This window comes from Sprattus sprattus, assembly GCF_963457725.1.
Source record: "Sprattus sprattus genome assembly, chromosome: 1".
Taxonomy (NCBI): domain Eukaryota; kingdom Metazoa; phylum Chordata; class Actinopteri; order Clupeiformes; family Clupeidae; genus Sprattus; species Sprattus sprattus.
In genome coordinates this window covers 7,624,555-7,646,825 of record NC_137920.1, presented here as the reverse complement: position 1 = coordinate 7,646,825, position 22,271 = coordinate 7,624,555, and the positions used below count along the sequence as shown (strand labels likewise).

Below are 22,271 nucleotides of genomic sequence, written 5' to 3'. Positions count from 1 at the left end.
TTGGTAAAAAGATAGGTTTTAAGCTGCCTTTTAAAGGTGTCCAGCGTGTTTGCTTCCCTAATATTAACTGGTAATGTGTTGCATAATTTTGGGGCGTAGTTGACAAAGGCTGCATCACCAATCTTCTTATGACTGCTTCTGGTGACCTGTAACAGACCTGTATCTGATGATCGCAGTGTTCTAGCTGGTGTGTAGTTAGTAAGAGAGTTAGCAATGTAGCTAGGTCCTTGTCAGTAGTAACAGGAAGCCAGTGTAAAGTAGCTAGGACAGGACTAATGTGTTTTCTCCTTCTAGTTTTAGTTAATAGTCTAGCTGCAGAGTTTTGAATGAGCTGGAGTATTACAGTTGTTTTCTTGGGAAGACCAGTAAAAAGTGAATTACAGTAGTCTAGCCGGCTCGATATGAAAGCATGAATAAGCTTCTCGGCATCATCTTGGTTTAAGAATGATCGTACCTTTGCTATGTTCCTGAGGTGAAAGAAATCTGTTTTGGTGACTTTGTTAATGTGGGAGTTGAAATTCAAATCTGAGTCCAGGATGACACCAAGACTTGTCACCTCAGGTTTAATCCACCGGGATAAACCTCCTAGATTCTTGGTGAGCATCTCTCTTTTTAATTTGGGGCCGATAAGTAGGACTTCAGTTTTGTCCTCATTGAGTTTAAGAAAGTTATTGTTCATCCATTTGTTTATTGCCAATAAACAGTTGGTAATTGAGTTTACCGCTGTTGCATCATTAGGTTCAGCGGAAATATACAATTGTGTGTCATCAAATCTATACTATATTCTCTGATGATGTCACTGAGTGGTAACATATAAAGAGAAAAGAGTAATGGACCTAAACAGCTCCCTTGTGCAACCCCGTAGCAGCTTTCATGTTTCTCGGACATATGGTCTCCTAGACCAGGGGTTCCCAACCTTTTCGATTCCGAGGCCCAACTTTTCGTTCTTGTAACAGGTCGGGGCCCAACAGACACCCGGCTTATTTTAGCAAATCTATATTCCATTAGGCTAATTGAATCTATAATCCATTCATTCTAATTAATAAGCGATTGTTATGTGTGAGAAAAAGCAACATCAGCACCTGCCACAGGTGGAAGCCTATAAATAAATAAAAGAAAATCTAACTCTATATATTGCATCAAAATTGTATTGTGCACCAGAAAACAGCAAAAATACACACAGAGAACTTAATTGCAGTAGGCCTAGGCCTATTTGTGCACAGCAAACAAGCAAGGAAATCAAACCAGAAAAGACCCAAAAGATAGCATGCACTCAAAACAAGTGACGGAACATGCAAACAAGACCACTCAGCTAGGCCTAATTAAAATAGGTGATGCTTCAGACATGCAAACAAATAGGTTCAAATAGGTCAATATAATGATCAGAATAATTTAAATAATGAATTAAATCTGTGGCTGCAATCTATTATCAACATAAATAGCCCCAATCATTCCTGGGCAGTCGTTTGAGTTAGTAGCTGTCCACAGAAAAGCATAAACACTCCAATGATAACGCACAAAAACAGCCCTAATGCAACTTTACTGACGTCTGTCGAATCCTATACATTTACGAGACATCACTTCAGACAGCGTGTATTTTAGACACTGTTGTTTAATGGTATTTTTTTCGTGCTCTCTCGCCGTCAAGCAAGGAATATAGGTGAAACACAATGCTGCCACTCGACGGTAAATCGTAACAATTATCCCCTGAAGCAATTCGGGAACACCTCAGTCAGCCCACCGTCTTCAACTATGTTGAAGAGCCGACAGTCACCACCAACCCAAACTGATACAGCGTTGGTAACCTTTTCACGGACTGGTCTAGTTATTTACCTAGAAACGTCGTGGAGTGTGGGTTGGCAATCATCAAACCTGGGGCTGCTTTCTGTCGGGTGCTTTGCATTAAGGTGATAACTTAAAGACGAGATGCTCTGTGACAGCTAAATTCAGCTTGACAAATGCTACACACAACTTTAGATTTGTCGATTGTTCTGTCATTTTGTCTCTTAAACAGAAACTTTCCGCCAAACAATCCCTCAGCTCTCCATCTTTCACTACCGTCTCGGTCGCTCTTGCCTAACTGACTGTAGGCACGCGCTGGTTTCGTGTCAGTGGTCAACGCACACCGGAAGTAAACAAAGTTGCGTTAACTGCATTAAAATATTTGTATCACATTAATCTCGGTCACAATAATATCATAGATGTACGCGTTAACTTTAACGTTCTTAATTAATATTGTTCTCAATTTCAAATCAGTTACTCGCTTTGCGGCCCACCAATGGGGAAAAAATAAAATCTGAAACATTTTCGCGGCCCAATGGATAGTGCTCCGCGGCCCATTGCCCATGGGTTGGGAAACCGTGTCCTAGACTAACATAAAACTTCCTTCCTCTAATATATGTTTTGATCCAGTTCAATACACAGTCAGAGAACCCAATAAGATTTTCAAGTCTATTGATTAGGATGTCGTGATCAATGGTATCAAATGCTGCACTAAGCTCTAACAGGATAAGGATAGAAACTTTATTTGCATCAGAGTTTTGTCTGAGGTCGCTAATTCTTTTGGTGAGAGCGGTTTCAGTACTGTGATGTTTTCTGAAACCTGACTGAAAGACTTCCAAGATGTTATTTTCTTCAAGAAAGGAGTTTATTTGGACTAATACTATATTTTCCAGGACTTTACTAATAAATGGAAGATTGGATATCGGTCTATAGCTTGCTAGTGTACTGGTATCCAATTTGGGTTTCTTTAATAGGGGCCTTACAACAGCTGTTTTGAAGGCATCTGGGAAAACGCCAGTTCTAAGGGAGGTGTTTATGATGTCAAGGACCGGACCTGAGACACTTTCAAACACTCGCTTAAAGAATGCGGTGGGAATAGGATCAATATCTGAGGTTGTAGATTCACATTCGATGATGATTTTGGAGAGTTCACTTAGTGTGATGCATGTAAAAGTGCTCATAGTTAAGTTGCAAGATCTACTGATGTCAATTTCACCTCCAGTAGTAGTGATACTAGCTCTGATCGATGTTATTTTGTTCTTGAAGAACTGAGCAAACTCTTCGCGTTTAACTGCTGAGGATAGTGGGGGGGCAGGGACAGTGTTTAGCAGCCGGTCAATGGTTGAGAACAGAACTCTGGAATTTCCGGCATTTTCTGTAATAATGTTGGAAAATGAATCTTTCCTTGCTAGACGGATGGTTTTGTTATAAGTAGTTAGTGCATCTTTGTAGATACCGTGGTGGATAGTGGTCTTTGTTTTTCTCCATTTTCTCTCTGCTACGCGACATTTTCTTTTCATTTCACTAATATTTGTATTTCTCAGCCATGGGGAGGTCCTACTTGTAAACTTCTTTTTTGTTTTAATGGAGGCTACAGAGTCTAACACAGATGATAATGCTTCATTGAGGTTCTCTACCATTTCATTCAGAGAGCAGTCACGACTAGTTAGCTCATATAGAGCAATCTGCTCAGAAAATCTTTCCATAGCTTCATCGTCTAGATGTCTTTTATGGACTAAGAATTCTTTTGTGGTTTTTGGCAAGATGATTTCCACATCAAAAAGTATACAATAATGGTCAGACAGGGGTAGATCAGTTATTGAAATATTATTGATGTTTAATCCAGTTGTTATTACTAGATCTAGTGTGTTTCCGTGCTGGTGTGTTGGATCCGTTATGTGTTGAGTTAGATCGAAACTGGCTAGGAGATTTAAAAGCTCAATAGTTCTTGGGTCTGCTTTTTTATTTACATGGATGTTTAGGTCTCCATTCAGGACTATTTTGTCATACCTGGTGACACATAGTGATAATAGTTCAGAGAATTCTTGTATGAATATTGGCGAGGGCTTGGGTGGCCGATATATAATAACAAACAGTATTGATTCGGTTTTGAGCTCCATAGCAAGATATTCAATTGATGTAAATTCACCTAGCACGGTGATTTTGAACAACAGTTTAGATGAGAAAATAGCTGTGACTCCTCCACCTCTTTTTGATTTCCTAGAAACTTGGTGGAAGCTGTAATCTGGAGGACACGCTTCTATCAAAGTTGCTGTTGCCGTGTCATCGTTTATCCAAGTTTCTGTAAGACAGATACAATCTAAATTGTTTTCTTTAACCAGATTGTTAACCAGAAAGGTTTTGTTATTTAGAGATCTGACATTTAGAAGGGCCAGTTTCATCTGTGGGGTATTAACAGGTAAAACAGGGGGAGATATGTTTCTAGGAAGAACATGGATAGTTTCCAACCTTCTAGGACGAGTTTTGGGTTTATCATTGTTCCCTGATATAGAAATATTACATTCCAAATACAGATCAAAACAAATTATTGAGTATATATACAGTCATGGACAAAAATATTGGCACCCCTGCACTTATGTCAGATAATGTACCACTTCTCCCAGAAGATTGTTGCAATTTCAAATGTTTTGGTCTTTTTTGCATTGGAACAAGCAAACAAGATAAGCCAAATCTGACATGATTCCACACAAATCTCCAAAAATAATTGTAATTCAAGCACATAATGCTCCTTTTATTTGTATTTAAACTCATCTGTCGCAAATCACAGATGCTGGTAACATATAAATCACATTTGCAACCAATGGAGCAAAGGTGACTCAACCTTTGTGTTGTGGGTCCGTGTATACCACACTGAGCATGGACAAAAGAAAGAAGAGCAAATAATTGCCTAGGGGTTTGAGTACCAAAATTGTAGCAAAGCATGGACAACCTCAAGGCTACAAGTCTATCATCGGAGATCTTAATATTTCTGTGTCCACTGTGTGCAGTGTCATCAAGAAGTTTACAGCCCATGGCATTGTCACTAACCTCCCTGGATGTGGAAGGAAGAGAAAAATGGAAAAAAGGATTGTTCGAATGGTGGATAAAAAACAACTTTGAAACAAATGTAAGCTTCCCTGCAGACACAGGGTACAACAGTGTCAGCTCGCACTATCCTTCACCTGTGGAATGACATGGGATGCTATGGTAGGAGACCTAGGAGGTCCCCACTGCTGGCACAGAGACATCAAAAAGCCAGACTGGAGTTTGCCAAAAACCTTCCTGGGGAAGCAAAAATCATTCTGGGACAGAGGAGACCAGGGTAGAGCTTTTTGGTAAAGCAGTTTACAGGAAACGAAATGAGGCCTTCAAAGAAAAGAACACGGTCAGATGGAAACCAAAGATGTAACCCATTCTCTCACTATCCATCGGCCCGCTGCTACTCTGCGTGGTGTTTTGACGGTTGGTCTAGGTTGGGCGCACCAAGGAATCATCGACACGGGAGATGAGGCGGTTTGAAATGGTGGCGTGATTTATTTGATTCATCACAGGTTCCTAGAGGATTGATCGCAAACATTCTATTAGAAACAGCCCCCCCCCCCCCGATAATGTTCACAGCATCCTAAGTTTTTCAGCTGTCTGTTGCTGTCTCGTTGTCTTTGTGACAATGACAATAAAGTACCAGCTCTTTGAATGGCCTATTATAGACCCATGACCACAAATACATACACACTAACACATACATATACACACACACACACACACACACACACACACACACACTCGCGACTACAAATTCAATTACACATATACACACACACACACACACGACTTAAAATACACACACACACACACATACACACACACCAGATGACTAAAAATACACACACACACACACACACACCTATGACCACAAATAATAAACACATGACTAGTAAAGACAAAAACATCTCGCCACCTCAACAGTTTTTTTCCCCATGGGAGTGGGGCTCCCAAACCAGCCCCCTGCATCCCAAACCAGCCCCCTGCATCACAAACCAGCCCCCTGCATCCCAAACCAGCCCCCTGCATCACAAACCAGCCCCCTGCATCCCAAACCAGCCCCCTGCATCCCAAACCAGCCCCCTGCATCACAAACCAGCCCCCTGCATCACAAACCAGCCCCAGCCCCCTGCATCACAAACCAGCCCCCTGCATCACAAACCAGCCCCCTGCATCCCAAACCAGCCCCCTGCATCACAAACCAGCCCCCTGCATCACAAACCAGCCCCCTGCATCCCAAACCAGCCCCCTGCATCACACTGACTCTGGGTTTACGTATTCTAGTTTAGCATCAGGCCAGATCATTAGTCCTGTTCATCATGAAGGGCCACCCCTAGATACCCCTTTGCCACCCCTAGATACCCCTTTACCACACTGCAATTACTATCATTCATAGCTATTAGATCAGGGGTACTCAATTAGAAACCCAAAAGGTCCACTCGCCAAATTTCCATCCAGTCCAGGGTCCAGAACAGTGACGGCAAAATAACTCCAACAAAAACGTTCAAACTATGCACAAAAGGTGATGTGGTCTGGCCATATTTGTGTGAAAGGTGGCGCTTTTTTGTGGTTTAAACTTTGGCATAAAAGGTGTGAAGGCCAGGTGGAGGCACTGATGTAAGTGTTCATTAGTGAGTGCGCTCCTGTATTTGTTTTTCACAATATTCATGGTTAAAAAAAGCAGACACACAACAGTATATTGAAGTATGCAGACTCTTTTTGTGTGGCTGATGTAAATATTACACTGCATGCTGCTTGGTATGATTGCTCAGAGTTCTGCGGGTATTTCTGTTAGAAGTGTGCATGCTTTGTTTCATAGTGACGTTTCACGTTACCACTTTTGACGAGGGCAACCGTTAGGGGTGTGCAAAAAAATCGATTCACATTCGTATCGCGATTCAAGTGCTTCCGATTCAGAATCGATTCATAGAATTCCAAAAATCGATTATTTTTTTTTTAACGCTCTTTTTGGCTTCGCAAACTGTGCAGTAGGCTAACGTTGTGGTTTGATTGATGGTGAGCGCGATACGGCGAAATGGTTGATAAACAGCTACTGAATAGAAAGTTTACCTTTAAAAGTTGTGTTGTGCAAAAGAAGCGAGCTTCACTGTTGTCTGAAAATGTCAACAGGCAGCTGGCTGAAAGCACAGAAGTAGTAGGCTTACCTTGTATTGGTAACCTAACTGTTACGGTTCATTCTTTTTGAAATAAGAGGCCTGACTTCTATGTTCACAGCAAACTTGAAAAAAAGAAAATATTAAGCCATGGTTTAACTGCACTATAGGCCGAGTCTGAAATGTGCACTTTATGATTTTATTTTGTACCGCCCTGTTTGGCAATGTTGTTTTTCAATAAAATAAAACATTGCATAAAGCAAGCCAATCCACTTTTCCATGATTCATTTATTTGCGATTAATCTTGAGTTAAGTATGACAAAAATGCGATTAATCGCGATTAAATATTTTAATCGTTTGACAGCACTAACATTTACATACTGTGAATCAATTTTTTTGAATCGAGAATCGTTTTTGAATCGAAAATCGATTTTGAATCGAATCGTGAGCCTAAAAATCGGTATCAAATCGAATCGTGGCATTTTCTGAATCGTGCACCCCTAGCAACCGTCTCGTTCAGTGTTGCCAGGTCCGGTTTTACCGCGGAATTGGGCTACTTTTGAAGAGTTGCCGCGGGTTGAATTCTTTGTCCGCTGGTCCGGGTAAACCAATGTTGCCTGGAAATAACATTAATATATTTAAATATATAATTTCGTGCAGCAGGCGCATACTTTTCTGTTTGTGATGCACAAGTGCTCGACGATGTTCCCTAAAACCTGATAACAATGTTCCTTACTGTACTAATTGCATGTCGTTGTTTTGTTTTGGGACTGCATTCATACAGGTGCGTGACGGTAACACAGTCCGTTCGAGATAACTTGTACCAGGGCATAAAGTCCGTGCCACTTTGAAAATGTGTTGTGATAAGTGTTTTGTTATTAAAAGCCATAATACGCATCTGTGATTTGTTACACTATTTACACATGTATGAACTGTAAGTAGCCTACATGATTTAAATATAGTGACGCAACATGATAAGGTGTACTGAAGTAAATGCATATGAAGTAAAAACAGTACATTCATGTTGTCCAGGCAGGGAGGAAGAGGGAAAAGGGAAGAGAAAGCCAAAAGACAAAGCAACATGTTAGTTTGTCCTTCAGTGAATTGGTCTACACTTTCACAGGGAAATTGCTTTTAATGCTGGCATACTTAACGTTTTGTAGATATTACAATACATTTGGCAGTGATAGCAATGCTCTTGGACTTTAAAAAACAGTGCATATGGTTTGGCAGGGGCATATTTTGAGTTCTGGCGTTCTTGACGGCAAAGGGAGGTCAGACTGTCAGATGCTTCTTGCTGTGCATGCTGGGATCTGGAGGCATGCTAGGAGGCTTTTTCTCCCTCTCTTTCTCCCTCCCTCTCGATCTCTCCTTCCCTCTCTACCCCTCTCTCCATCCCTCTCTACCCCTCTCTGCCTCCGTCTCTCTCCCTCCCTCTACCTCTGTCTCCCTCTCTCTCAGCCTCTTTCCCTCACTCTCATTTCCTCTCTCTCCCTCATCTCACTCCCTCTGTTCCCCTCTCTCTCCCTCTCTATTCCTCCCTCTCTCTCTCAGCCTCTTTCGCTCCCTCGCTCTCTCCTTCACTGGCTCCCTACTTCTCTCCCTCTTTCTCCCTCCCTCTGCTCCCTCTCTCTCTAATTTTCTGGAAACTTTTCATTGCAAAAGATAGCATATAACGCTTAACAGCAGTCTTCAATAAGCCAGATTGGAGTGCACCCATGTTCTATAGGGCTGAATTTGTGAGAAATTGTATGGTTCTACAAATTGCATAATAACCATTCCTGGCTTAAATTAAAGAAGACACTTGGGCCATCAAATGCAATGCAAGTGTTTTATTATGTCATTTAAGTTTACATTTCAGAGCGGCAAAACTAAAACATTTGTCAGAAAAAAAAAAACGCCTAGTGTTTGCACTGTTGCAGTGTAGAACTGGGTTTTGAATGCCATAGGAAACTAACAATAACATTTCCTGATGCACCAACATCTTGGCAGTGTGTGAAAAAAATGCTTTTCCACACTGGACACGTACATAAAGCTTCTATCAAGTGTGTCCTACCATATGCCTTTGAAGATATTAAACACATGAAAATGATTTTCCACACTGGGCACATTTATGAGGCTTCTCTCCAGTGTGTATTAGCATATGTCTGTTGCGGTTATTAAGGTGTGCAAATGTTTTCCCACACTCTGTTAATTTATGAGGCTTTTCTCCAGTGTGTACTAGCATACGTTTTTTAAGAATACTAATGCATGTAAATGCTTTCCCACACAATGCTTTCTCAAGTGTGTATTCGCATGTGGATTTTAAGACTTGGACTCTGTGAAAATGCTTGTCCACACTGGGCACATTTATGAGGCTTATATACAGTGTGTATTCCCATATGCCTTTGAAGATAAGAAACACCTGTAAATGGTTTTTCATACTGGGCACATTTATGAGGCTACTCTCCAGTGTGTATTAACGCATTTAAGCCGGGAAAGCATTGCCGCTGTTCTACCTTTAAAGCCGGGAGCGCTGTTGCGTCATTCTACCTTTAAGGCCGGCAAAGCATATACGTCGTTTTCCGGTATAAGGGGGGGCTTTGCGCAAGTTGTGTGAAATGCATCAGAATAGACACGTGATAGTGTTGTTTGTTCTTCAGACCCCCCTTGGCTTGGTTTTGGCTTAAACAAAAAAATCGTTGGCTTTCTCACTCTGCCAAGTAACGTCTCTTCAACGACATCCAGGAGGATTATAGCCAAGGTGTTTAGCTCAAAGTTAATTAGGCAAGGAGTGAATTGTGAGTACTGTTAGTTACAGAATGTGGTTATCTGTAGTTTTTAACCATTGTTACTTGCCTAAATGTAGGTTTAATTGAGGTAAATTAAAGGAAATATGGTAGAGGGCTATGTAAACACTAAGCTAGCTAGCTAGCTTGCTATGTTGTTAAAACTTTCTCCAGTGAGCAAGAGTCTGCACGAGCGAATTTGAAATACAATTAATTACTATCGACATTTTTGAGACTTCTCTCCAGTGTGTATAAGTATATGCCTTCGAAGACTTGAGGAATCTGTAAATGCTTTTCCACACTGGGCACATTTATGAGGCTTCTCTCCAGTGTGTCTTACCATATGGGCTTTAAGACTTGAGTGCCATTTAAATGCTTTTCCACACTGGGTACATTTATAAGGCTTCTCTCCAGTGTGTACTAACATATGGATTTTAAGGACTGAAATGTGTGAAAATGCTTTTCCACACTCGGCACATTTATGAGACTTGTCTCCAGCGTGAATTAGTATATGCCTTTGAAGACTTGAGGAACATGTAAATGCTTTTCCACACTGGGCACATTTATGAGGCTTCTCTCCAGTGTGTATTCGCATGTGGATTTTAAGGACAGAAATGTCAGGAAATGCTTTTCCACACTGGGCACATTTATGAGACTTGTCTCCAGCGTGAATTAGTATATGCCTTTGAAGACCTGAGGACCATGTAAATACTTTTCCACACTGGGCACATTTATGAGGCTTCTCTCCAGTGTGTATTCGCATGTGGGTTTTAAGGACTGAAATGTGTGAAAATGCTTTTCCACACTCAGCACATATATGAGACTTGTCTCCAGCGTGAATTAGTATATGCCTTTGAAGACTTGAGGAACATGTAAATGCTTTTCCACACTGGGCACATTTATGAGGCTTCTCTCCAGTGTGTATTCGCATGTGGATTTTAAGGACTGAAATGTGTGAAAATGCTTTTCCACACTCGGCACATTTATGTGACTTCTCTCCAGTGTGTACTAGCATATGCTTATTAAGATGTGAAGTCTGTAAAAATGCTTTTCCACACTCGGCACATTTATGAGACTTGTCTCCAGCGTGAATTAATATATGCCTTTGAAGACTTGAGGAACGTGTAAATGCTTTTCCACACTGGGCACATTTATGAGGCTTCTCTCCAGTGTGTATTCGCATGTGGATTTTAAGGACTGAAATGTGTGAAAATGCTTTTCCACACACGGCACATTTATGAGACTTGTCTCCAGCGTGAATTAGTATATGCCTTTGAAGACTTGAGGACCATGTAAATGCTTTTCCACACTGGGCACATTTATGAGGCTTCTCTCCAGTGTGTATTCGCATGTGGATTTTAAGGACTGAAATGTGTGAAAATGCTTTCCCACACTCGGCACATACATGAAGCTTCTTTCCAGTGTGTATTAGCATATGGTTATTAAGATGTGAAGTCTGTGAAAATGCTTTTCCACACTCGGCACATTTATGAGACTTGTCTACAGCGTGAATTAATATATGCCTTTGAAGACTTGAGGACCATGTAAATGCTTTTCCACACTGGGCACATTTATGAGGCTTCTCTCCAGTGTGTATTCGCATGTGGATTCTAAGGACTGAAATGTCTGAAAATGCTTTCCCACACTCGGCACATACATGAAGCTTCTTTCTAGTGTGTATTAGTATATGCCTTTGAAGACTTGAGGAACATGTAAATGCTTTCCCACATTGGGCACATCTATGAAGCTCCTCACCAATGTTCTGCCTTTGATTAGCACTAAGAGTGTGTGGTTGCTGGTGATCCTCCAGTTCTCTCAGGACCGTGAAACTCTTCCTGCAGACTTTGCAGTGGTATGGCCCTCCATTGAGTCGCTGGTTGAGTTCAGCATTCAGTCCATGGAGCTTCTGTTGGGTTCCATCTGAATGTTCTGCACCTGAAAGAGATTCATATGGATTTAGAATGACAGACAGATGTTCTAGATGCAGCAAATCATTGTTACCCGATTAGGAAATATCCCATTAATATCATTAATATTAGGAAATATCCCATTGTTTGGATGTTCAAGATCCCCTGCTTCCGGACCATCAGTGGTAAAATAACGACGCTGTACGACACAACCAAAGATGGCATTAGGGGAATGATGCGTTGAGAAAAAGTTGGACTGACCACTAATGGGTGGAGTTCTTTGGCTACCGAGTCGTATGTTACGGTCACAGCCCATTTCATCGATAAGGACTGGGAGATGAGAAATGTTGACAGTATTCTACAGGATTTTCAAGTGGAGCGGGAGTCTGTGCTTGCTATCACAACTGATAATGCGACAAACTATGTCCATGCTGTAGAGAGGTACCTGATGATCACGGATATTCCGTGCATGGCTCACACAATCAATCTGGCAGCGAGAAAGGGTTTTTCAGAGCGTTCCGTTGCAACAGCAGTTAGCTGCCTGAAGGCTGCCGCTCAGCATTTCAAGAACACATTACTGTTTGCACATTTATGAGACTTGTCTCCAGCGTGAATTAGTATATGCCTTTGAAGACTTGAGGAACATGTAAATGCTTTTCCACACTGGGCACATTTATGAGGCTTCTCTCCAGTGTGTATTCGCATGTGGATTTTAAGGACAGAAATGTCAGGAAATGCTTTTCCACACTCGGCACATTTATGAGACTTGTCTCCAGCGTGAATTAGTATATGCCTTTGAAGACCTGAGGACCATGTAAATACTTTTCCACACTGGGCACATTTATGAGGCTTCTCTCCAGTGTGTATTCGCATGTGGGTTTTAAGGACTGAAATGTGTGAAAATGCTTTTCCACACTGGGAGATGAGAAATGTTGACAGTATTCTACAGGATTTTCAAGTGGAGCGGGAGTCTGTGCTTGCTATCACAACTGATAATGCGACAAACTATGTCAATGCTGTAGAGAGGTACCTGACGATCACGGATATTCCGTGCATGGCTCACACAATCAATCTGGCAGCGAGAAAGGGGCTTTCAGAGCGTTCCGTTGCAACAGCAGTTAGCTGCCTGAAGGCTGCCGCTCAGCATTTCAAGAACACATTACTGTTTGCACATTTATGAGACTTGTCTCCTGCGTGAATGAGTATATGCCTTTGAAGACTTGAGGAACATGTAAATGCTTTTCCACACTGGGCACATTTATGAGGCTTCTCTCCAGTGTGTATTCGCATGTGGATTTTAAGGACAGAAATGTCAGGAAATGCTTTTCCACACTATGTCAATGCTGTAGAGAGGTACCTGATGATCACGGATATTCCGTGCATGGCTCACACAATCAATCTGGCAGCGAGAAAGGGCTTTCAGAGCGTTCCGTTGCAACAGCAGTTAGCTGCCTGAAGGCTGCCGCTCAGCATTTCAAGAACACATTACTGTTTGCAAATGTAATAACACATATAAGACTCGTTTACGTTGGCTAAGCTAAGTTTGTGTTTTGTGTAACGTCAAGTGGCACATAGCCTCCGCTAGCAGTATAGCATGTTAGTGGCGCTAGTTTGTAATAAAATGTGTTTGTCCCGCAGGTGAAAGACGTGCTGAAGCCGTTCAAAGTCAAAGGCGAGTCAACAGAATACTACCCAACAGCATCAGCGGTCCTTCCCCTGCAGTACGTGCTTCTGACACAGCTAAAGCCCTCCACCGATGACTCGGCAGGACTGAGAAATAAAAAAAAATGATGTCAACTGATCTGATGGCGTGATATGGCCATAAAGATGCAATCTTGCTACTGAACACAGCCAGCTACCTCGACCCCAGTTTTCAAGAGTCGCGGCAGGCAGTGCGATATAAGGTTCTGGGGGAGCTTGCAGACCTCAGCGAACAGACAGACGCAGAAGGCGAAGATGAGAACGGCATGACTACGGAGCCACAGCAGCGCAAGGAAAAGAATGCTCTTAGTGCGATGGGGGACCTCTTTGGCGAGGTGTACTGCCAGAACCTGGCCGGAGCAGGTAATAATTATGCTATTATAATCAATAAGAAATAATACAAAACGTTTCAATTATCGATTGCTTTTCATAACAACTCAAACTCGCTATGTATAGCCCTACAAAAGTGCAGTATAAAACGTAGCCTAAACAACACATTAACAAAAACAAATATATTTTAACAGATAGACCGAATGATGAAGATATGATCCGAAGAGAAATGATGGCCTATGACAATGAGCCCCCACCCCCGTCTGACAGCAACCCCCTGTATTGGTGGAAGGAGAGAAGCCCCAAGTACCCCCATCTCGCTCAGCTGGCACACGGCTAGCTGGCAATATGCGGGACATCCGTGAGGTCGGAAAGGGTGTCTTCCACCGCGGGGAACAGTCAACAAACAACGCTCTTCCCTAGAGCCAGAACATGTCAACCACCTGGTATTTTTGGCGAATAACTTAAATAAGTCTGCAGGCAAATTATTATTTATCTTTATTTTGATGAAGCCACAGTTTGTGCACACAGTTTGTGTGCACAATAGATTTTTGGTGAAAGCGTTAGCAATAACCTAAAAATAATGGTCTAGACAGCTTTAGTTAAGACCAACAATATTCTGCAACATTCGTGTTGCAGATACACAACTAACCGAGTCAATATAGACATTAAAAAAGTAATGTAGATAGCTTAATTCACATAAAATATTTCCCACTAACAGGCTCACGAGACGGCGCCATCTTTGTTGGATTTCAAATCTATCGCTTGATCATCTGTCCATCATCGTATAAAGCCCGCCCTGGCACTTTGATTGGCTGTACTGTTTTCGACCAGGAAAAAATTCTCCCCAACGGTCGCAGAGCCAGACTGAACTTCCCGACCAAATGTTTTTGTGGGCGGGGTTGAGGCTGGTATCCAGGCTAGAAGACTACACTACTATAGCCATGTTGACCGTTGTCAATCTGTACAATCTGTTTTTGATTGTAACTTGAAGTTAGCAAGTAATTGGTTGCTAGGCAACACCTGAAACAAACTGTGTCGTGGGAAGACTTGAGAGCTGAACAAAACGACATGTTTTCTATTTACAATTACCATTTATTTTCATTTACAAAATTAAAGGAGCTAAAAATGCCATATGATACTCAACTTACTGACCGTGACCGATTGGTTACAGCCTCAGGCTGATATTTCCCAGCATGACCTCACTCTCGGTCAGTTAACAATAATAATAATAATAATAATAGTAATAGCTAATAATAATTACCTCTGACGTCAAAATATGTTCCAATATCTCATCAAGACAGCAATCGTCTAACCACCTCTTATAAAGTCATACTTTGGCTCTGATTACTAATTACACACCAGTCTTCCAGTCAGGCTTCAGAGCTCTTCATTTTTTTATATATATTTTTAGTTTTTCATTTTTATTCAGATTTTTTTCAGCAACCATTTTGAAATCACACTTTTCTAGAACATTTGTTTTCCTTAAAAAAGAAAAATACAATTAATGATGAAAATGATTAATGTATTATTAATTATTTTATGGTTATCAAGTTTTTATTTAATCACACTCACTAACCCTTACCCACTTCAAACCGACTGAAACAGAACTTAAACAAGTCACACACACACCTCTCTATCAAACCCACTGAAACAGAACTTAAACAAGTCACACACACACCTCTCTATCTCCAGATCAGAACTTAAACAAGTCACACACACACCTCTCTATCAAACCCACTGAAACAGAACTTAAACAAGTCACACACACACACCTCTCTATCAAACCCACTGAAACATAACTTAAACAAGTCACACACACACACACCTCTCTATCTCCAGATCAGAACTTAAACAAGTCACACACACACACCTCTCTATCTCCAGATCAGAACTTAAACAAGTCACACACACACCTGTCTATCTCCAGATCAGAACTTAAACAAGCCACACATACACCTCTCTATCTCCAGGTGCCGGTATTTCAAAACTTGTAATCCAGATCAGAATGATCCGGATAACCAAATCCCCCTGTCCTCAGCCACGGATCAACCTGATCTATCCCGGTATTTCAAATCTTTGCTGAATTGGATCAGAGCGATCCTGATACCGGCAGATTGGGATGTCAAAATCCGTCCCGCACCCTGGATCACAGACAGGAAACAGGAAATGGAGCGAACATTTTACCAGAAAAAGGAGAAGCTAACACAACTATCGTTTCTAAATTAAAGTATAATCTTGGTCAGTGTTGATGCGTCGTTAGACTAGGTGAAAGAAGAGCTTACGTAAATCAGCACAAAGTTGAAAGAAGAGCTTGGCGATCTCATATAAAGCCGAGTTTGCGCTAATGCGAGCTAACGCTGCTCTATTGACTTCTGTGTTAAGGAGCTAACAAGTTGGTAAATAGGCTAGCGTCTGTATGTCGCGGTCCACAGACCACATTTTCATGCATTAACTCGCAAGGCATTGTGTGTAGATTTTAAAATGTGTTGCACATATCTTTTTTAGGAAACAGTTGTTAACAAAGGGGACAGCCCTTAAACCTTTATATTAGATTTTCTTTACAGATGTCTGTGGGAAGAGAAGACAGCCAGTTAACACAGACTTGCTCCAAATGGCATTACTTTTTGAGCTTTGGCTATGAAAATTAAGTGTGTGTGCTGAATGCATGTTAATAAGTACATTTGACTGATTTTCAGTGGAGGCTTTTATCAGTGGGTATAACTTAACAAAAAACGGTTACTTAAATGAGGCATTCATATTCAAACTTTCACTGTGTTTTCTGAAAAAGAAAGGTAAGTGCAACGAAAATAAACATTGATCAAACAGCAGTGAATTGTAGCTACTGTATCAAACAAAGAACTTTGGGAGCAGTTACTGTTCAAACCTTTACATGTAATCTCCCTCAAATCCACCTCTGAGGTGGGATCAGGGTGATCCTGTTTTTTGGGATCAAACTGATCTGGATTTCCCACTTAAATTTTGAAATACTCAACAGCAGTGTTTAATCCAGATCAAAGGCAGGATTGATTCCCAAATCTGAATCTGAATCTTCAGGATCAGATATGCTTTGAAATACCCGTTTTTAGGATCTGATCAGGATTTAATCCAATCCAGGAGGATAAATCCTGTTGGATCATTTTGAAATACCGGCCCCAGAGGTCATATTTCGTGACATTTCTAGAGGTTGCAAAAGCACCATCCAGCAGATGGCGCTGTTGTTCACTGATGTATCTTTAGCTCGACTTAAGTGGGCCTTCATTTCTGCGGGAACATCTTGGAAACAATGGCCGGACAAGGAGAGCAGCCACCTTCCTCTGTGAGTAAAAATTATTTTCCTTGTCCTTCAATAGATAAATCTAGTATCAAATATTTGTAGATCACCCTCTGTGCATTTGCAGTTAGTTTTGAGACAAATTTAACTCCATTAATACCCTGGATCTGTCCATGACAGTTTTATCTTCCGGATATATTGTAGTGAACCCATGTCCCTTGTAGAATTTATTAATCTCGCCATGTACACACCTATATTGTTATAATAGACAGTTTATGCATTAATGCCACCAATAGCATAATCTTTATTATCGTGTTCTTTTAAACATCTCCCTGTAGGTGATGGCGGGCAGAACAACAATATAACGCACGCACATTGAATCAGGTTCAGTGATTGAGCGAAATTGAACCAATATATCTATCTCCTCTTCGCTGAACCTTAGTTTTTTTCTTCCTCGAATCTCCATGGTGGCAGTAACTTGCAGGCGATTTCTCCCGTCTTTTAACGGTGCGCTAAATAATGATTGCCAAGCGCGGATCTGGTTTGATAAATACCACGGAAAATGCGGGGAAACACTGTGCGTTAATGTGCGCCCGGAAAAGGCGCAGATTAAGCTGCGGTCGCAATGTTAGTTAATCAGGCCCTAAAGGGCGGTGTTAGCACAGAGTGCCCAGCGCAGATCTGGTTTGATAAATACCACGGAAAATGCACAAAAACACAGTGCGTTAATGTACGACCGCAGATTAAGCTGCGGTCGCAATGTTAGTAAATCAGGCCCTAAGTGCATAATTATGAAGTACTTACTTCCCAGGAGACAATAGTTGTGTTCCTGCTCATCCTCTTCTTTCTTCACTTTAACCTCCACTGTCTGTAGTGTGTCATTATACGTGGAGCTTGATGACTCTTTGCAGTCTGATTCCGTTTTACACTGAAGATCTGCAATGGGCTTTTCTTCTTCATCTTGCCATGTCATCATATGTCCATATTCCTCTTCTTTCACTCTCAGTCTCAGGGGTACCTGGTGTGTTTCATCACAGCGAGGTCTCAACAGCAGTCCAAGATCCATATTCGCAACGGACCAGAGATGATCCCGTCCAGAGTTTCCTATTTAGTCAGGGGGAAAACACAAATGAAATATAAGGAGTCGGAGGCATGCCAGGAGGCTTTTTCTCAATCTCTCTCTACCTCTCTCCCTCCCTCTCATTTCCTCTCTCCCTCCTCTCACTTCCTCTCTTTCCCTCTCTTTCTCCCTCTCCCTCCCTCTCTCTCGGCCTCTTTCGCTCCCTCTCTCTCTTATTTCAGGAAACTTTCCATGGAAATAACCTTTCCTGGCTTAAATTAAAGATGACACTTGGGCCAACAAATGCAATCAGTTAAAGTGTTTTATTATGTCATTTTATTTTATATTTCAGAGCAGCAAAACTTGTCTGTCTCTCTGTTCCCTCTCTCTCTAACTTTTCAGAAACTTTCCATGGGAAGTTTGCAATTTTTTTGGGCGCAAAATGACGCTTAATAGCAGTCTTAAATAAGCCAGATTGGAGTGCACCCATGTGTATAGTGCTGAATTTGTGAGAAATTGTATGGTTCTACACATTGCATAATAACCATTCCTGGCTTAAATTAAAGAAGACACTTGGGCCATCAAATGCAATCAGTTAAAGTGTTTTATTATGTCATTTTAGTTTATATTTAGGAGCAGCAAAACTTAAACATTTGTGAGAAAAAAATATAAAACGCCTAGAGTTTTTTTAGCATATTGTTTTTGATAAGCCTCACATATCTAGGTTAGGGTATTGTTATTGTTGGGCCCAAACAGACAATTATTATTAATATTTATTATTATTATTGTTATTATTATCAGTGGTAGGCCTATTAGTAGGCTATTCATATTAGCAGCTATGTGAGCCTGCATGCTTTCTTCTTATTATAATCATCATTATTATCACCGTCATATTATTATTATTATCACTTTACTCATGGAAGGTTGCCAGTTCGATTCCCTGTCGAAGTGTCCTTGAGCAAGACACTTAACCCTGAATTGCTCCTGATGTGCAGTGTGCCATCAGTGAAAATGTAAAATAAATCCTTGCTTAACAGTGTCCGCTTAAATGACAAAATGTAATTGCATTGTGAATGTAAATGTAATTAGTTTGGTTGGTGACCACTAGAGGGAGCTACCTGTGTGGGGAATGTGCTGCTACGTATATTAATGCAGGAGATAGCTAAGTTTTTAAATCATTACAGCTACCGACCTGAACAAAGCAGCACGGTGTTTGTCTTTCCTTTACATACACGTCTTATCTACTCCACAGGGTGTTGGAGTGTGACACGTGCTGTTTCAGTAAAGGTAGTAAAGCAGTCTGCTAAAAGCCCAGAATCATGTTTCCTTCCCTCTGCAACACAAAATACCAGTTTGCTACGGTTTGGAGAGAAACTGCACATCTAAATTCCAAGCGAGTGTGAAGAGAGAAAACGATGGAAAAAGAAGACAGAAAAGCTCATGAATTTTGATTTTTTTTTTGCAAAAGATAGCCTATAACGCTTAATAGCAGTCTTAAATAAGCCAGATTGGAGTGCACCCATGTTCTATAGGGCTGAATTTGTGAGACATTGTATCGTTCTACACATTGCATAATAACCATTCATGGCTTAAATTAAAGAGGAAACTTTGGCCATCGAATGCAATCAGTTAAAATGTTTTATTATGACATTTTAGTTTACATTTCAGAGCAGCAAAACAATTGCCAGAAAAAAACATAAAACGTCTAGTGTTTTTTTTTTGTTGCAGTGTATAACTGGATGCAATAGGAAACTAACAATAACATTTCCTTATGCACCAACATCTTGGCAGTGTGTGTAAAAATTTGAAGCAGATTGGCAAAAGTTTACAAGTGTTACACATCAGTTTCCATAGGGTGTCTTTAGACTTCTCCAAATGCTTTTCCACGCTGGGCACATTTATGAGACTTCTCTCCAGTGTGTTTTAGCATATGCTGTCGATGATTTGAGTAAAAAGTAAATGCTTTTCCACACTGGGCACATTTATGAGGCGTCTCTCAACTGTGTATTATCATATGTGTTTTAAGATTTGAAATCTGTGAAAATGCTTTTCCACACTGGGCACATTTATGAGGCTTCTCTCCACTGTGTATTAACATATGGGTTTGAAGATTTGAAACGCGTGAAAATGCTTTTCCACACTGCACACATTTATTAGGCTTCTCTCCAGTGTGTATTGGCATGTGAATTTTAAGACTTGAGGAAGAAGTAAATATTTTTCCACACTGGGTACATTCATGAGTCGTCCTCCTTAACATATGTGTTTTAAGATTTGAAATCTGTGAAAATGCTTTTCCACAGTGGGCACATTTATGAGGTTTCTCTCCAGTGTGTGTTAGTATATGCCTTTGAAGACCTGAGGAGGTTGAAAATGCTTTTCCACACTGGGTACATTTATGAGGCTTCTCTCCAGTGTGTATTAACATATGTATTAACATATGGGTTTGAAGATTTGAAATATGTGAAAATTCTTTTCCACACTGGGCACATACATGAGGCTTCTTTCCAGTGTGTAATAGTATATGCTTTTGAAGACTTGAGGAACAAGTAAATGTTTTTCCACACTGGGTACACTTATGAGGCTTCTCTCCAGTGTGTATTAACATATGTGTTTTAAGGCTAGAAATCTGTGAAAATGCTTTTCCACACTGGGCACATTTATGAGGCTTCTCTCCAGTGTGTATAAGTATATGCCTTTGAAGACCTGAGGAGGTTGAAAATGCTTTTCCACACTGGGTACATTTATGAGGCTTCTCTCCAGTGTGTATTAACATATGTGTTTTAAGACCTGAAATCTGTGAAAATGCTTTTCCACACTGGGTACATTTATGAGGCTTTTCTCCAGTGTGTATTCGCATGTGGATTTTAAGATGTGAAATCTGTGAAAATGCTTTTCCACACTCGGCACATTTATGAGACTTCTCTTCAGCGTGTATTAGTATATGCCTTTGAAGATCTGAAGAACATGTAAATGCTTTCCCACATTGGGCCAATTTATGACGTTTCTCACCAGTGGACTGCTTTTGATCAACACTAAGAGTCTGTGTTTCCTGGTGTTCCTCCAGTTCTCTCAGGACCGTGAAACTCGTCCTGCAGACTGTGCAGTGGTACGGCCTTTCATTGAGTTGCTGGTTGAGTTCATCATTCTGTCCATGGAGCTTCTGTTGTGTTCCATCTGATGCACCTGAAAGAGATTCATATGGATTTAGAATGACAGACAGATGCTCTAGATGCAGCAATTCATTGTTACCCGATGAGGAAATATTCCATTGTTTGGATGTTCTGATACACCTGCAAGAGTTAGATTGGTCATTAAACTTGCTTTTCTGGCTCTGCATGGGAGCGTGTTTGTGTTTCAAGTAGGGATGGGCATTCGATTAAATTGTCTTAATCGATCGTCAGGAGAATTAACGATCGATTTTCGATTAATCATTCATATTTTTATATTAAAATTCACTATTTATAGGCTTTATTAAAATGCAGTGAAAATAGAGAAAACAGCGTGTTCCTGAATGAGATGTTTATTACAAGATGAACAACTCTTGTGGCATTTAAACTTACAAGATTGACAACTCTTGTTGCAGTTAAACCGGATCCGTTTAATACACTTAAACATTTTCGCTGCTGTACTCCTAAGCAGCGGCACCGACAGCTAGAAGCAGCTCTCTCTCGAAAAAGACTAAGAGAGAGATTAGCTAGCCTACCTAACAATGAATTAGGCCCATTAACAAAGCTCTATTAAAACAACCGTATTCTCGACAAGCCATTCAATTCACCGGTAAAAAGAATATTAATAGTTAGCCCTTCACCTACAAGTCCAGGAGCTTAGAATAACAGCTGATAGTAGGCAACAACTTGTAAGATGATTCTTGTCAAACTGACCATGCCAATTTCAAGCTACATAATTCCCTGGTTTTGTAAACAGAAACAATATCCCTGGAAGGTATTGCAAACTAGTAACTAACTGTTAAAGCACACGTTTTCAAAAACAACCAGTTACCTAGCTTGGCTACCTTTTGGAATCCTTCAAGCCAAGTTCGCCAGGAAACCTAGGTTAGGATGGGTTGCTAACTTAGCCACGGTAAGCTAAGTGATGGAGGCTGGTAGGATGGCAAGCTATTCCCAACAGTAGCCTACTGATAAATATGGTTGGTTCCAAATGTTTAATACTTACTTAGTTGTGTACCGTCACTAACCAGGGTGGGATGTGCGTTTGCTTTGCAGTGTTGTCAATTAACTAAGTCATTTTTTAAATAAAAATGGTCCCACGCTACACTTCGCCGAGACCTCTTTA

At 40.8% G+C, this 22,271-nt stretch overlaps 1 protein-coding gene across 1 annotated transcript in view; it reads right to left on the bottom strand.

Moving 5' to 3' along the window:
* LOC308371511 (uncharacterized protein) overlaps positions 1–18,096 on the bottom strand; it is a gene marked incomplete at its 3' end in the record, with an annotated part of 28,242 nt that extends 10,146 nt beyond the window's left edge. Inside the window, exons 1-2 of the mRNA XM_080846449.1 lie at positions 17,723–18,096; positions 11,462–11,641 (exon numbers count right to left, since the gene is read on the bottom strand). Coding sequence (XP_080702575.1) covers positions 11,462–11,641; positions 17,723–17,984 — 442 coding nt within the window. The 5' untranslated portion in view covers positions 17,985–18,096. The remainder of the gene's footprint in view (positions 1–11,461; positions 11,642–17,722) is intronic.
* Between the last annotated feature and the right edge of the window lie 4,175 nt (positions 18,097–22,271).